Source organism: Borostomias antarcticus (genome assembly GCF_949987555.1).
Source record: "Borostomias antarcticus genome assembly, chromosome: 18".
Taxonomy (NCBI): Eukaryota; Metazoa; Chordata; class Actinopteri; order Stomiiformes; family Stomiidae; genus Borostomias; species Borostomias antarcticus.
The window spans coordinates 6592993-6607662 of NC_140251.1; the positions used below are offsets into that span (position 1 = coordinate 6592993).

At 42.6% G+C, this 14670-nt stretch overlaps 1 protein-coding gene across 2 annotated transcripts; it reads right to left on the reverse strand.

The window, feature by feature from the left end:
• Positions 1–3250: 3250 nt before the first annotated feature.
• On the reverse strand, positions 3251–7638 carry tph1a (tryptophan hydroxylase 1 (tryptophan 5-monooxygenase) a; the record flags this gene model as incomplete). 2 transcript variants are annotated; one of them, XM_084452395.1, is made up of 11 exons in its annotated part: positions 3251–3425; positions 3629–3762; positions 4019–4114; positions 4235–4361; positions 4639–4774; positions 5071–5267; positions 5390–5457; positions 5550–5650; positions 5742–5925; positions 6038–6148; positions 7549–7638. In XM_084452395.1, 11 exons carry the CDS (start codon positions 7636–7638, stop codon positions 3251–3253), a joined length of 1419 nt encoding a protein of 472 aa, XP_084308521.1. The 2 variants fall into 2 exon arrangements, with proteins under 2 accessions (XP_084308521.1, XP_084308520.1); XM_084452394.1 differs by having other exon boundaries at positions 6038–6172.
• Between the last annotated feature and the right edge of the window lie 7032 nt (positions 7639–14670).

The window sequence follows — 14670 nt, forward strand, 5'->3', positions numbered from 1 at the left end:
AGGAAAAACAAAGTAGAAATAATGAAAACAATATCTGGGTAGAGGGTGGGGGATTTGCTTAGTGCACTCAACTACCATTGTTAAGAACACTTAAAGGAGTAGAAAAGGGGAAAATCATGTTTAGCTCTGTTTTAAGGTTACTTATGATGATATACGGTTCAGATCAAAAAGTTGACAAAACTAGCACTTTTGAGAAAGTTGATAATTGCTCTACCACTGTTTAGGTCATACAATGGATGTGGGTGGGCGCCTTGAAAAATCATTCAAAAACATGTTAACCTCTCGATTTCAAAGACAAGAAGCTCACTGAGGTGGTAATTGGTGTCCGTTGGTGTTCTGACATAAAATTCGCTGCAAAGTATGAATCATGTAGGGTTTTATTGATCATTTTATGAAATCCATTGACTTCTATTGACACAACCGTTGTAGATGTGTTGATCAATCCGCAAAGGGGATTCAGGAAGCGGAACTACTTAAGGTAGCTATTGTTATTGTTTATGTTGCTAGGCTACATAGTTTCCAGAACACACGTGTGTGCTGCGACTAAATAGTTCTATGCTAAATATTAAAAAAGCCTTTCCAGATGAACTAGAATCTTACTTTATGGCGAATTATATGTCAGAACACCAACTAACACCTTGGTGAGTTTCTTGTCTTTGAAATTGAGAGTTTAACATGTTTTTTGAATGATTTTTCACGGTGCCCACCCACATCCATTGTATGACCTACACGGTGGTAGAGCAAATATCAGACTTTCTCAAAAGTGCTAGTTTTGTCAACCTTTTGATCTGAACCATTGTATATGATCATACGTAACCTTAAAACAGGGCTAAACATGCATTTTCCCTTTACTACTCCTTTAAGGTCTGCTGACCAACTGCTGTTGGAGGTGCCTAAAACTAGACTTAAGTCTAGAGGCAACAGGGCCTTTGCGGCAGTTGCCCCTCCATATTAAATCCTCCCAGACCCTTGAGTTTTTAAAACCCACCTTTTCTCCCTGGCGTTTTAACCATTCTGTGCCCAAGCCTTGTTCATGTTCAATGTCTGTATTGTTTTGCTGTTATTTCCTTGTTTTATTGAGAAATGTTTTAGGACCCACCTTTGTACAGCACTTTGGTCGACTACTGTCATTTTAAATATGCTCTATAAATAAATTTAGATTTGATTTGATTCATGCACCCTAGACACAGCCACTGAGGTCAAACTGAGGAACCCATCCGTTACACTTGTTTGAACTCACTCAATAGCGCTATAGGACTTGCTGTGCATAGCCGCATAATCTATCTTCCTATCTCAACGTGTCTCTTGGCCTGCCCGTTTTTTCCAGGCGTTTGCCTGGACCCCTTGTCTGCACATTCTTGGTTGAGATGGTGCAATTTTTTGGGCTGTCTCTTGTGGTTCTATAGAGATCTGCTTGATAGTGCTAGCAGGCCTTGGGCGATGTGTAACCACCGTCCTATCTAGTTGGGACTCCTCGTCTGCACATTCTTGGTTGAGGTTGTAGCCTACAACGTTTTTGGATGGTCCCTTGCCTTCTTAGCGACTTGCTTGATAGCGTTAGTGGGACTTTTCTTGTGGGACCCCGCGTTTGCGCATTTACAGTTGAGATTGTGCAGCGGTTGGGCGGTCCTTTACGGTCTTTATGGACTGGTGTGATGGAACTTATAGGACTCGGGTTGCGATGCGTAACCATCGTCCTGGCTAGCTACTAGCCTAGCGCATCTCCTAACCTGCTCCCCAGTGCCCTGTGCCCTCCAGTGCTAATGTCCTCGTGGCGTACCACTGTACATTTACACTGTATGTTACTGGGGCGCTGTGGCCCCAGCCAGGCTGGGTCTGATGTTCTGGAGGATGTTCGCATGTTAGCAGGGAGTAGCTACATTTGGCCTCGCTCGCTCTGCCTAAATCAACGCCCCCTATGAGATGGAGATCCACGAAATGGAACATAGGCTACCTATTGTAATCCAGGTTTTATGAGTGGAGCGAAAGCCCCATAGGGTTCAAGCCCTGCTGACCCTGACCCTGTCTCTCTGAATTTTTTATTTTGGGGAGCAGAGTAGCGTTTGCAGTGGGCTTATATACCGACACCTACCCCAATTGGCTGACGGTGAATTCAAGTTTTTTCTTCAGTTAAAGTTGCCTTAGCAACAGGGTAAACCATATAACTTGGGTTACAATACGTAACCTTTGTTTTCCGCCATATTCAGTACGTCCCAAAATGTTTAGTTCATGCTGGTGCACTTAACTGGAATAAGAATTAAACACATTTGCACATATTTATTTAATAAGACATATACATTGTCTAGGTTTATTTACAGTAGAAAAATAATGTACTTGTGTTTTCAGGAGTACTAGTACTAAAATTACATTTCACATCATGTAACATTTCACATCAAGAGTAATGCATTTAATTAATTTAGTTAATGCATTGTGGGACATCGTACCAGATACAACCCCAAAAAGCAATCCATAATTCTCTCAAAATCATTCTTGAAGACATTCTTATTTTTTAATATAACACCAATGCAAAACCCTTTATACACAAAAACGGATATATATTGACACACCATAATATACAATAAATATTAGTTTATCTTTCGGTACATTTAATTAGTGATGACTAGAGGGATGTAAGAGAGGAGTAGGAGACTGATTACAATTAAGACAGAATCGACAGATTACACTTTTAATCATTCATGGTTACAAAACAAGGAAATATGAATTAAGTTATAGCACTTGTGAGTGTGAATAAAAATAAATAAAAAATAAATAAATAATATCTCTACTCATGGATGCTGAATCACCATACAAGCACGTTTCAGGAATTACACCAGCCCAAAACTGTATCTCACCTGTCTCAGTTATTGGTATCACAAAATTCAGATGCTCTTTTTTTCCATAAAAATGCATACTCAACATTCAATGCATTAAAGAGGAGCAATCTACATGCAGTATCTCTACACATTGGTGCTCATGGGTGTGATATGGCAGGCTTGGTGGATGGTGCTCATGGGTGTGATATGGTAGGCTTGGTGGATGGTGCTCATGGGTGTGATATGGTAGGCTTGGTGGATGGTGCTCATGGTTTGATATGGCAGGCTTGGTGGATGGTGCTCATGGGTGTGATATGGTAGGCTTGGTGGATGGTGCTCATGGGTGTGATATGGCAGGCTTGGTGGATGGTGCTCATGGGTGTGATATGGCAGGCTTGGTGGATGGTGAGGGGATCAGTAGAACAGAGGGGAGGTTGTCAGACGCCCAGCTGCTTGTTCAATCGGCTGAGGGCATCACTCACAATATCCAGGTCGTGTCGCAGGTCCTCCACCATGCTGGTGATGCTGGGCGTGTCCTTCAGCACGTCCACACTCTGTGTGTAAGGGTTGTAGCGCACCGTGAAAGGACGCTTGATGGTCTTGGCAAACTCCCTGAAAGATGCAACGATTTTTTGAGAATAATTTATAAACATCTAGACTTAGACTTAGAAAATGTTGTCCTCAAGGAGGCAATTTGTTATACAGCACACATTAAAAACACACAAAGCAATAGGCTAAGAATGTCATATTGTTAAAGTCTAATTCAACATTTTTGAGAGGACTGGCGGTTGAATATTGCACGTTTCTAAACTCACCTGATTTTGACCTTGGCCTCTTCAAAGCTGTCTGACACAAAGTAGACGTCCTGAAATGTGGTGATGATGCATTCCTGCTTGCATGCGACCTTGGGGTCAAAAGGCATGATCTTTGCATTGCCAGAGAGAGCATGCTGTGGAAAGGGACATTTAAAAACGATTTAGAGATCTGTTCAGCCAGAGCTGAATGAGTCATTTGATTCACTTAACATATATATATATATATATGAATAATGTAATTCATTGAAATAAGGGCAAGTCTAAGTGTATTTCATTATAGTATATTATTGTATATTAGTAAAATCCACATGAATTTCATATAGTTTATTAACTTAGATCATCATTAATTCATGTATGTGCACTGAATTTACATATTTCAAATGTCATTACCTTTAGCTCACTGATGGAGGACAACAAGCCTGCTCCATACGCTCGTAGCATCCCTTCCTGTTTGCATAGGCCAAACTCCACCGTAAAGAAATAGCACTGTAACAAAGGGCAAGTCGAGGTCAGAAATGGTGCTGTAGGAAGTCTGAGTGAAGTGATCCTTTATGTTCCTTTTAAAATACCATCTGAGCCGGCTTGATGCTAGCCAGGACTACCTACTGTGGCCAGTTTCTGGATGGAGTCGTCCGAGGCCCCTAGAGATGCCAAGCCGATCTCCTGAGAGAACTGGGCAAAGCTGGGCTCTGCTAGCAATGGGACATGGCCCAGCAGTTCATGGCAAGTGTCTCTAGAATAACAGGAGCAACACAAACTGTCTTAGGAGCATTATTAACATATACATTTCCAGTCCAGTAATTTTCTTGTGGTAAATGGTAAATGGACTGCACTTATATAGCGCTTTTCTCACCCCTAAGGGACAAAGCGCTTTACAATGGCCTCTCGTTCACCCATTCACACACACATTCACACACCAATGGCCGAAGCTGCCATGCAAGGCGCCAACCTGCTCATTGGGAGCAATTTTCTTCTTCCAACATCCATTTGTGGGGTACCGGGATACTTACGGCTCTGGGGTGTAGAGTGGGTCTGAGCTGTGGCGCACGTACTGGGTACAGTGGAAAACACGGAAGGCCAGACCAGCCAGAAAGTCCCGAGGAGACAGGTAACCTGCCACGGGTCTGATGGTGAAACCAGTGCGTTCTGGAAAGAGGAGCACGTTGCAGTGAGTGGTGGTCCTAACAATGAAAATCTTATTTCTGTTTTTACATTATTTACCAAGACATAAGATGACAAAGCCTGCCTGCTGTCCAAAAGTTGGTAACTTAAACATTTTTTCCATTGCTGAAACATCAAATTTCCCCCTTGGGGGATCATTAAAGTATCTGTCATCATCATCATTTTTTCATCTCTATCCATTTTTTACATCAGAGTGTTAGGTGACTCTTTTTTTTGTATTTCCACATAGACTGTTTGAAGAGTATGAGAGTGTGGCTCACCCTTGAGGAAGCGTGAGACGTCTTCCAGCTGGGGAATGTTGTCCTCCCGGCATTCGCAGTGTTTTGACAGCAGGGGCAGATTCTTCAGGTATTCACGGCAGGCGTGCGTGGGGTAGAGATTGCTGAGTTCTCGGTACACCACGCCCCACGTCCTCACCTCTTCCTCGGTGAACTCCATACGGGGTATAGGGTCACCACTGGGAAACGATACAAACAATCTATTAGCCTCTATCACAGTCCACGATAAATGTTGTAGTAGGCCTAATAAAGAAATTATTTTCTTTGAGTCATTTTTTATTCTCTCGACTATATTACTTACTGTTTGTAATTCATTGCAAGATCAGCAAAATGCTCTCTTCTCTTGCGGTAGACATTGTCCTTGAAGCCCTGTTGGAGAGAGACAGTGGTAAAAGACTGCTTCCTGCGCCATGAGGCCAGGTTTATGGACAGACACACATGGTAATGAACGCAACGCTTACCGGATGGTCAGCGTCCAAGGCTGAGCCATACATCAGCACACGGTTAGCACACTTGTCCAGATCTGAGATTTTCCTGGGGAACCAGGGTACATTATCCATATCTGAAAAACATTTTTAAAGCATTTTTGAATCATGTGTATCTTCACAATTAATTAAAAAGAGGCACATTTTAAGCCTAAAGCCATTGCCTACCTTCTTCAGGTAGGCACGAGTTATCTGGGCAGTCCATGTCCACTACGTTCACGTGTTTGCGCAGCAGGTGGATAATATGGTTGAGTTGTTCGTGGTTGCTGTCGCAGTCAACGAATATCTCGAATTCAGAGCTGCGCCTCTTGGATTTCCTGGACTCGATGTGTACAAGGTTGACGTGATTTTCCTGTAAGGGACAACGTAGATAAAATAGGCTATGTGTTATGAAGTATGGCAACATCCCAAAGATCTCAATATGGCGAGAGTCTGAATAGAGAAGAGATTCACTGAATGCTCACCTGGAAAAGTTTGAGCGCCTTTACGAGTCCCCCAACCTCATTCTTCAGAGAAAACACGATTGCTGCTCGTCCCTTCTCCGACGGCTCGTTCTTATTATCTTTCTCTTCTATCTTGGTGAATGTTGATTTGTTCATCTGAAACCACGAATGTTACAATGAATCAACAAGGGAGGGACCGATGTGCATTTCATAAGTAAACGTTTATAACCGATGGTGCATGTTTGCTGAAAGACATGTAAATAGCAGCTGATGCCCCAGATAGGAAGAGTCATTGCACGCAAAAGTCCCAGTATTGACTTTAAAAAGACATGCAAAACTCGACCTTAAGACACGACACGACGTGTCTTTAAATGGATCAAGCGAACTAGCCCGTAAAGCACAAAAACTTTCAGCACCATGGACAGTGACAAAGCCTGCAGCATGCATGCGTTTCAGCACAGACCACCCTATTATTCCAAAATCACATTTTTACTGAGGGCACAACAATAGCCATGCAAAAGATTGAAAAGCATGGTCGTCTTGTTGAGTTAAAATATTAACCGAGTTACAGTCTTTTGTTTACATATTTTGTCCTGCAAGCATTCAGGAAGCAGCGCGGGAAAACAGTTTTCGACGGCCCCGTGTCAGAACCCCTTGAAGCAGTAGTGCGTCGGAAGACGCGCGTGTCAGGCTGGTGCAATTCCACGTCTTTGTTTAACGAAGCTGGGCTGGTGTCTGCCTCAAAGACTCTTAATGCAATCCCATTTGGAGAGCGAGGAAGCCTATTATTAACTGCCTCTTATAATAATCTACCACAGGAAAGGATTAGGCAGCAATTAATCAATCAAACACGCAAAGTAGCCTAATCTTGCTATAATCTGCATCCACACGTCAGTCAGATTAAATGAAATAGTTTTCAATGGTTGCAGGGTTCGAGGGGTTCAAATTGCCTGTATAGGCTAGGCTACTTCCCGGTCAAAGAAGTTGATATAAAACAATTTGCATAATATGCTTTTTATGTTCCCTGTATTGTTTCTTCTGTACGGTGTTTTTTATGGACCAACCTGAGTCTGAAATAAAAAGTTGATTGATTGATTGAATTTCTAATGTAGATATGTTATGCGTTTTTATAACTATACGATTTAGCCTATATAATGAGTTAAAATATCAGAGACTGCATGTTATGATGGAACAACGGCGTCCAAATTACTTTGCCTCTTGACAAAGGGAGCATGTTAGTGTTTTTGTAGTATGTCTCTGGCCTGTAGTTTACGAAGTTTGCACCCAGACCTGCTTAATGCCTGACGTAGGTCTATTGAAATCAGTAGAACGTCTTAAATTAATCACTCAACAAACTGCAAGCAATAGACTAGATTAAATAACAATAGCTATAATCTCAAGTATAATCAATTCTTAATTATCAGAGGGGTAATATCCATATGAATTATATAATTACAGTGCAATACATTTATCAAAACAATTTATCTGAGCAATGGAAGTAGTCTAGTCTACTGAAGAAGAAAAAAACTTACCTCATTGTTCAGTTGTTTCTCTTCAAATCCTATGTTCATTGAATCGAAAGACCTTCCCCTACGTGGGTCTTCAATTTTGTTTGAATACATATTAAAGCACCGTGGTATATTTATTCACCTCTCTCACGGATGTTTGTCTGTGTAGCTTCAAGCGTCAGCCTACCCCGAGGAGCAGCGCGCTTTCATATTTAACCACATGAGGAGAGAGGAGGGGGCGGTGGGGGCCGTGCGAGGCGGACAAGCAATAATCTCAACGACAGCAAATGAAAAAGTGGACCACTGCTCACGTCATGGGGACATTTATTTAAGGAACCTTTTAATTTTTTCTAACGACCTGAAAGGGACGAGGGGAACATCAACATGTGTTGCCTATATGGAGAACACTGCCGGTATATTGCCCTGAGATAAATAACGTCATAACATATTGTCTCAATGAAAATCCCTAAAACTGTTAACACTATGTGAAGGCCCGTTGAGAAATAAACATTTGTAGTAGGCCTATAGTCTTACGCACATCCATTTGGTGCTGAGACAAACTGTAGAAAACAGGCGTTCAGTTGGTGAAAAGGGTTCCCTTTGTTCCCGGCGGCTACTTCCTTTAAGTAGGCCTAGCGTGTTTATTCAAAGGAGATCTGATTGATCGAAACGTTGTTTATTAAAATAAAGTTCCCAGTGAAGCCGTAAGGAGGGGGGGGGGGTAGAACGATTCCAAGGGCCCTGCACTGACAGGGCCCCCCATAAACCACTATTATGATAAGGTCTAGGTTTGAGGGGGGGGGGGTATTATATTAATTTATAGGGCCAATAATTCAGCAATGAGTGACTTTTTACTCATTGAGTTACACTTGACAAATTAAAATAAAGACATTATTCAAACCTAGAAACTTCCGACAGAGGGATGATGGACTCCCATATAATACTCAAAAGGTCTTCATCTGTTAATCAATATGGCACAAGTCAAGCTCTCCTTGTAACAGGACTGATTATGTCCTCAGTCCAGTCCGTACGCTTAATGGCTTGTAGCCAGAGGCAAGGCAAGGCAAGTTTATATAGCACATTTCAGCCACAGGGCAATTCAAGGTGCTTTACATGAGACATTAAAGACATTTAAAACAAAAGGCAGGACAAATTAAAAGCATTAAAACAAAAAGCAAGTCATTATAGACATTTAAACAAAAAGCAGGACAAATAGAATACAGGAATAAAAGTTACAGTGCAGTATACTGATAAACATAGCTCCTCTTAGAAAGCAGTGGCAAAAAGAAAAGTCTTCAGGCTTGTTTTAAAAGAACCAAGAGTTGCAGCAGACCTGCAGTTTTCTGGAAGTTTGTTCCAGATATGTGGAGCATAAAAACTGAATGCTGCTTCTCCATGTTTTGTTTTAACTCTGGGGACAGAAAGCAGACCTGTGCCAGACGACCTGAGGGGTCTGGATGGTTCATAGCATATGAGCAGATCAGAAATATATTTTGGCCCTAGACCATTCAGTGCTTTATAAACCAACAGCAGTATTTTAAAGTCAATTCTTTGACAGACAGGAAGCCAGTGTAAATACCTTAGTACTGGTGTGATATGCTTCACTTTCTTAGTCTTAGTGAGGACTCGAGCAGCAGTGTTCTGAATCAGCTGCAGCTGTCTGATCGATTTTTTAGAGAGACCTGTATACATGCCGTTACAGTAGTCGAGTCTACTGAAGATAAACGCATGGACAAGTTTTTCCAAATCCTTCTGGGACATAAATCCTTTGATCCTTGATATATTCTTCAGGTGATAGAAGGTTGACTTTTTAATTGACTTAATGTGGCTGTTGAAATTCAGGTCTGAGTCCATGACTACACCAAGATTTCTGGCTTCGTTTGTGGTTTTTAGCATTACTGATTGAAGTTGAGCACTGACTTTTAATCGTTCTTCTTTGGCTCCAAAGACAATTACTTCAGTTTTATTTTTGTTTAGTTGGAGAAAGTTCTGGCACATCCAATCATTGATTTGTTCAATGCACTTACTCAGCGCTTGTATGGGATTATAATCTCCTGGTGATATAGTGATATAAATTTGTGTGTCATCTGCATAGCTATGGTAACATATTTTGTTGTTTTCCATAATTTGAGTTAGTGGGAGCATGTAAATGTTGAACAGAAGAGGCCCCAGGATGGAACCTTGGGGAACTCCACAGGTCATTTTTGTCAGCTCAGATTTGTAATTGCCTATAGACACAAAATAATCCCTGTCCTTTAAGTAGGATTCAAACCAATCTAACACTGTACCAGAAATTCCCAACCAATTTTCCAGTCGGCCTAGTAGTATGTTGTGGTCTACCGTGTCGAACGCAGCGCTGAGATCCAGTAATACTAAGACTGAGATTTTGCCATTATCTGTGTTTAAATGGATGTCATTAAATACCTTAATTAGAGCAGTCTCGGTGCTGTGGTGTGGTCGAAATCCTGACTGGAAGACATCAAAGCCATTACTTAGTGCCAGGAAATTATTCAGTTGTTGGAAAACAACCTTTTCAATTATTTTGCTTAGAAATGGGAGGTTTGATATGGGCCTATAATTGTTCATTTGTGAGCTGTCTAGATTATTCTTTTTTAAGAGTGGCTTGATGACTGCAGTTTTCAGGGTATGTGGGAACACACCTGAAAGAAGAGATGTGTTTACAATTTGTAGTAAATCAGAGGCCATGCAGTTGGATACAGTTTTGAAGAAGTCTGTAGGTAGAACATCAAGGCAACAGGTGGAGGATTTCAGATATTGTATAGTGTCCCCCAGGGTTTTATGGTTGATCGGATTAAATTGTGTCATGGTATTGATTTTAAGTGGACACTGTGACGACACATGTCCTGTACCTGGAATGGAGGCACTAACTGCTTGTCTAATTTTCTGAATTTTGTCAGTGAAGAATGAGGCAAATTCATTGCAGGCCTTGGTGGATAGAAGTTCAGAGGCTACTGACACAGGAGGGTTTGTCAGCCTATCAACAGTGGCAAACAAAGCAGGCGCATTGTTATGGTTTTTGGTGATGATGTCAGAAAAGAAGGTCTGCCGTGCATTTCTCAGCTCCATATTATAAATGCGAAGTCTCTCTTTATAGATGTCATAATGAACATGGAGATTTGTTTTTCGCCATCTGCGTTCAGATTTTCGACACTCTCTCTTTTCTATTCTGACCAGCATGGCGTTTCTCCATGGAGATCTTCTCTTACCAGAGATCACCTTCACCTTAGTGGGTGCAACGGCGTCAATAATGTTTGTAATTTTAACATTGAAATTATCTACAAGCTCGTTGACTGAGGCCATATAGAGGGCAGGTGTGGACGAGAAAGCCTGAGTAAATATCTCACTGGTGTTTTCAGTGATGTGCCGTTTTGAGATAACCTCTGATTGAGAATTTGTGTGCATGGAGATAGTACTCTCAAAGAAAACACAGGAATGATCAGAGAGCGCAACATCAGACACCTGAACCTTAGAAATATTCAGACCTTTGGTGATGATTAAGTCCAGAGTGTGCCCCTTGTTGTGTGTGGGCTCCGTCACATGCTGAGTCAGTCCATAGTTATCAAGGACACAACCTAGCTCTTTAGTCCCTCTGCCCTGAGGGTTGTCAACATGGATGTTAAAATCACCAACAATAACCACACAGTCAAAGTCAATGCAGACAGTAGACAACAGTTCAGCAAAGTCATCAAAGAAGTTTGGACAGTATTTGGGTGGCCTGTAGATGTTTAGAAATATGGCTCGAGAAGAGGAATTCAACTGAAGAGCCACATATTCAAAGGAACCAAAATTTCCATAACACATCTGCTTACATTGGAGGGAGTCATTAAACAAGATGGCTACTCCACCTCCTTTCTTATGCACTCTAGCCTCGCTCATAAAGCTGAAGTTGGGAGGAGTTGACTCAATAAGAACAGCTGCACTGTTACCTTGGTCTAGCCAAGTTTCAGTTAAAAACATAAAATCAAGATTGTGGTTGGTGATAAAATCATTGATTAAAAATGTCTTTCCTGTTAAAGATCTGACATTTAATAAAGCTAAGTTTAGTGTGCTGAGGGTATTATCTGCACATTTCTCTGTGATAGTTTGTGGCTGACGAGGAATAGATACTAAATTTGATACATTTGTAGAGCCGGTTGAGTGTTTCCTGTTACTTAGCAGATTCACCATTGTTTTTCTTTTACCTATCAAGACAGGAATTGAGGAAGATACCATCACGTTGGGTCCTGGCTTGTCCTGGAAGGGGTCATGAGTGCCATTAGCCTTGTAGCCTGGACCCAGTACATATCAGTTAGAGCTTGCTGTATTTGGTAAACAAGTAACTGAATGTGCTGTGCCTTTATCAGGCTGGACCCGGCAGGGGGTAAGGGCGGTTGGGGGCGCGTAATACAGCGCGTGAAGGTGCTTGCTGGTGGATGCCGGTGAGAGGAAGCAAGTGAGAGACTCCCCCTCTTGGGGGGGTGGATCCTCGCTGGTGAGTGCTAGTGGGAGGGGGGGAGTGGGAGACTCCCCCTCTTGGGGGGGTGGAGGGGGTGGATCCTCACTGGTGAGTGCTAGTGGGAGGGGGGGAGTGAGAGACTCCCGCTCTTGGGGGGGTGGATCCTCACTGGTGAGTGCTAGTGGGAGGGGGGGAGTGAGAGACTCCCCCTCTTGGGGGGGTGGATCCTCGCTGGTGAGTGCTAGTGGGAGGGGGGGAGTGAGAGACTTCCCCTCTTGCAGTAGCTCATCAATTTGGCTGAGCTTCAGTGTGGCAGCTTTGATGAGGCCCTTGATTGGTGAGCGTGGTGGAGGAGGGGAGGGGCATCGTTGGGTTGTTGTCGATGGGGGGTGGTGTGAAGATTCTTCTTCCTGGCGCGGGTGTCTCCCATAATCAGAGCTTTGTTGAAGCAGCTCTTCAAGGTTTCTGCCATGTTGTGATATGTCTTCCTTCTGTTTTGGTATTTCTTGTCTCTTGTCCTTGACCATGGCAGAGGGAGCAGATGGATGACGCAGAGAATAGAACAGATTGGAGATAAACAGTTTTACTCCTGACCTGTTAAGGCAGAGTCCATTTCTCTGAAAAAGATGGTATCGTTCCCAAAAAAATGGAAAATTGTCAATGTAGCGCACTGAGTGAGTGGTACAGGCAGTTGAGAGCCATGTGTTCAGTGCCAACAGTCTGCTGAATCTCTCAACCCCTCTTCTGACTGGTGGTAGAGGGCCGCTGATAAACACCTCCGCTTTCAGAGAGCTGACTGTGTTCAGCAGATCAATAAAGTCTCGTTTAAGAACTTCCGACTGCTGTTGCGCAACGTCATTTGTCCCCACGTGCACAATGATGTTTTCCACAGTTGGATGTGTAACCCCGATATGCAAGATTTTTTTTGTCATGTCAGCAACCGTATCCTTGGGAAAGCAGAGTATTTTGGTGCTTTCACTGCACATGCTTCTCACATCTTTTACAGTAAAGGCGACTCCGGTTCCTCTGAAAAGGCCGGTTTCCTCTTGAAACAAATAAAGTTTGAATCCACTAGAGCGCCAATTTGTACACCCGTAGACGCAACAGCCAGACATCTTGATGGTATATTGCACTAGAATACTGCTCCTTGCTCTGAATTCGTCTGTCTCCCCCTGCTACTGTTTCAAGAATGCGCGCACACACTTGTGCTGATGTAGGCTGTAAAAGGGTAGCCTATATAATTAACAAATATGACCCATGCTTGTTTATTTATGGGCAGGACATAAATTCAATAACTGACATAGCACCACCAGGTCAATAGAATCGATGCATTTGATTGATGGACCTGGTGGCATCCGTAGTTCATTCTTTTGTTGCCAAAATGCACACACTTAATTGTTTACCAACAGTAAAATTGTCTATATATAATGGGTATTTACTGAGACACATATTGTAGGTATAATTTCAAAACAGGAGTATTTCAAATGTTCAATTACTGCACATAAATTCAATAACTGACATACAACCAACAGGTAACCACATTTTTACATAGCTTCTATAACATCCAGTGACAAAAAACTGTCCACACTACGAGTTTTGAACTCACGAGTTTTGTGGGTTTTGAACTTGCACATTCAGCATGGGAGACAAGCTCCTTAACCACTAGGACACCAGAGCTCTTTAAAATCAATGGTGTCATAGTCTTTTGTTTTGATGTTCTGGGACCACTGCCTCTTGTGTTAGCAACATAGAACTGCAGGTCAACAAGGGAACGGGAGCTGCAAGTCAAAAGGGAAGGGAGGGAGGGACAACCCGACATTCGCTCTTCTTGGTGCGACGGCTTACGCCTCACACAAATATAATCCCCTGTGCGTCTATAGTCACCACTTTATAGTCACATCTTTTTTCCAACTCCATACTATTGACAAAATCAAGTATTTTTTCTTGTCCAAGATCTTCCATCTTCCATCGACCAAGAAAGTTATCCATGCCTTCATATCCCCTTGCTTAGACTGTTGCAATTCCCTGTATACTGAGATTAATCATTCATCCCTGTCCCACCTGCAACTGGTCCAAAATGCCTAATCCTACCCGGTACCCGGAAGAGAGACCATATCAGCCCCATTCTGGTCTCTCTCCATTGGCTTCCAGTGCAGTTCAGAATTGATTTTAAGGTTCTCGTGTTTGTTTTTAAAGCCCAGAATGGGAAGGCCCCCCCCGTTACATCTCAGATCTCTTAACCCCCTATCCCAGCTAACCGCAGTCTAAACAGAAGCTCAGGGGTGACCGCGCCTTTGCTGTTGCAGCCCCTAGACTGTGGAATAGCATCCACCTCTCCATCAGATCTGCCTCTTCCATTGATTCCTTTAAGTCTAGGCTCAAAACTTGCATTTGGATCCTCCTGATGTGGGTTTATATGTGATTTTATATGTGAGAGAAATGCCTATGTCTATATGCTCTCATTTTGTATTTATGTGTTGTGTGTATTGATGCTTATGTCGGTGTTTGAGAAATACATTTGACTTGACCCCATGCAACCGCACTGTATTGACGAGGCTCTTACTTATCTTAAGGACATTCATGTAGAACTGCTTTCCCAGCTGTACAGACCTCTGGCTTTTTCATGCATGTGGCTGATGCGTGTGCTGCTCTGTCAGGTGGCCGTCACCCGTGACCTGGCCTCATGCTTT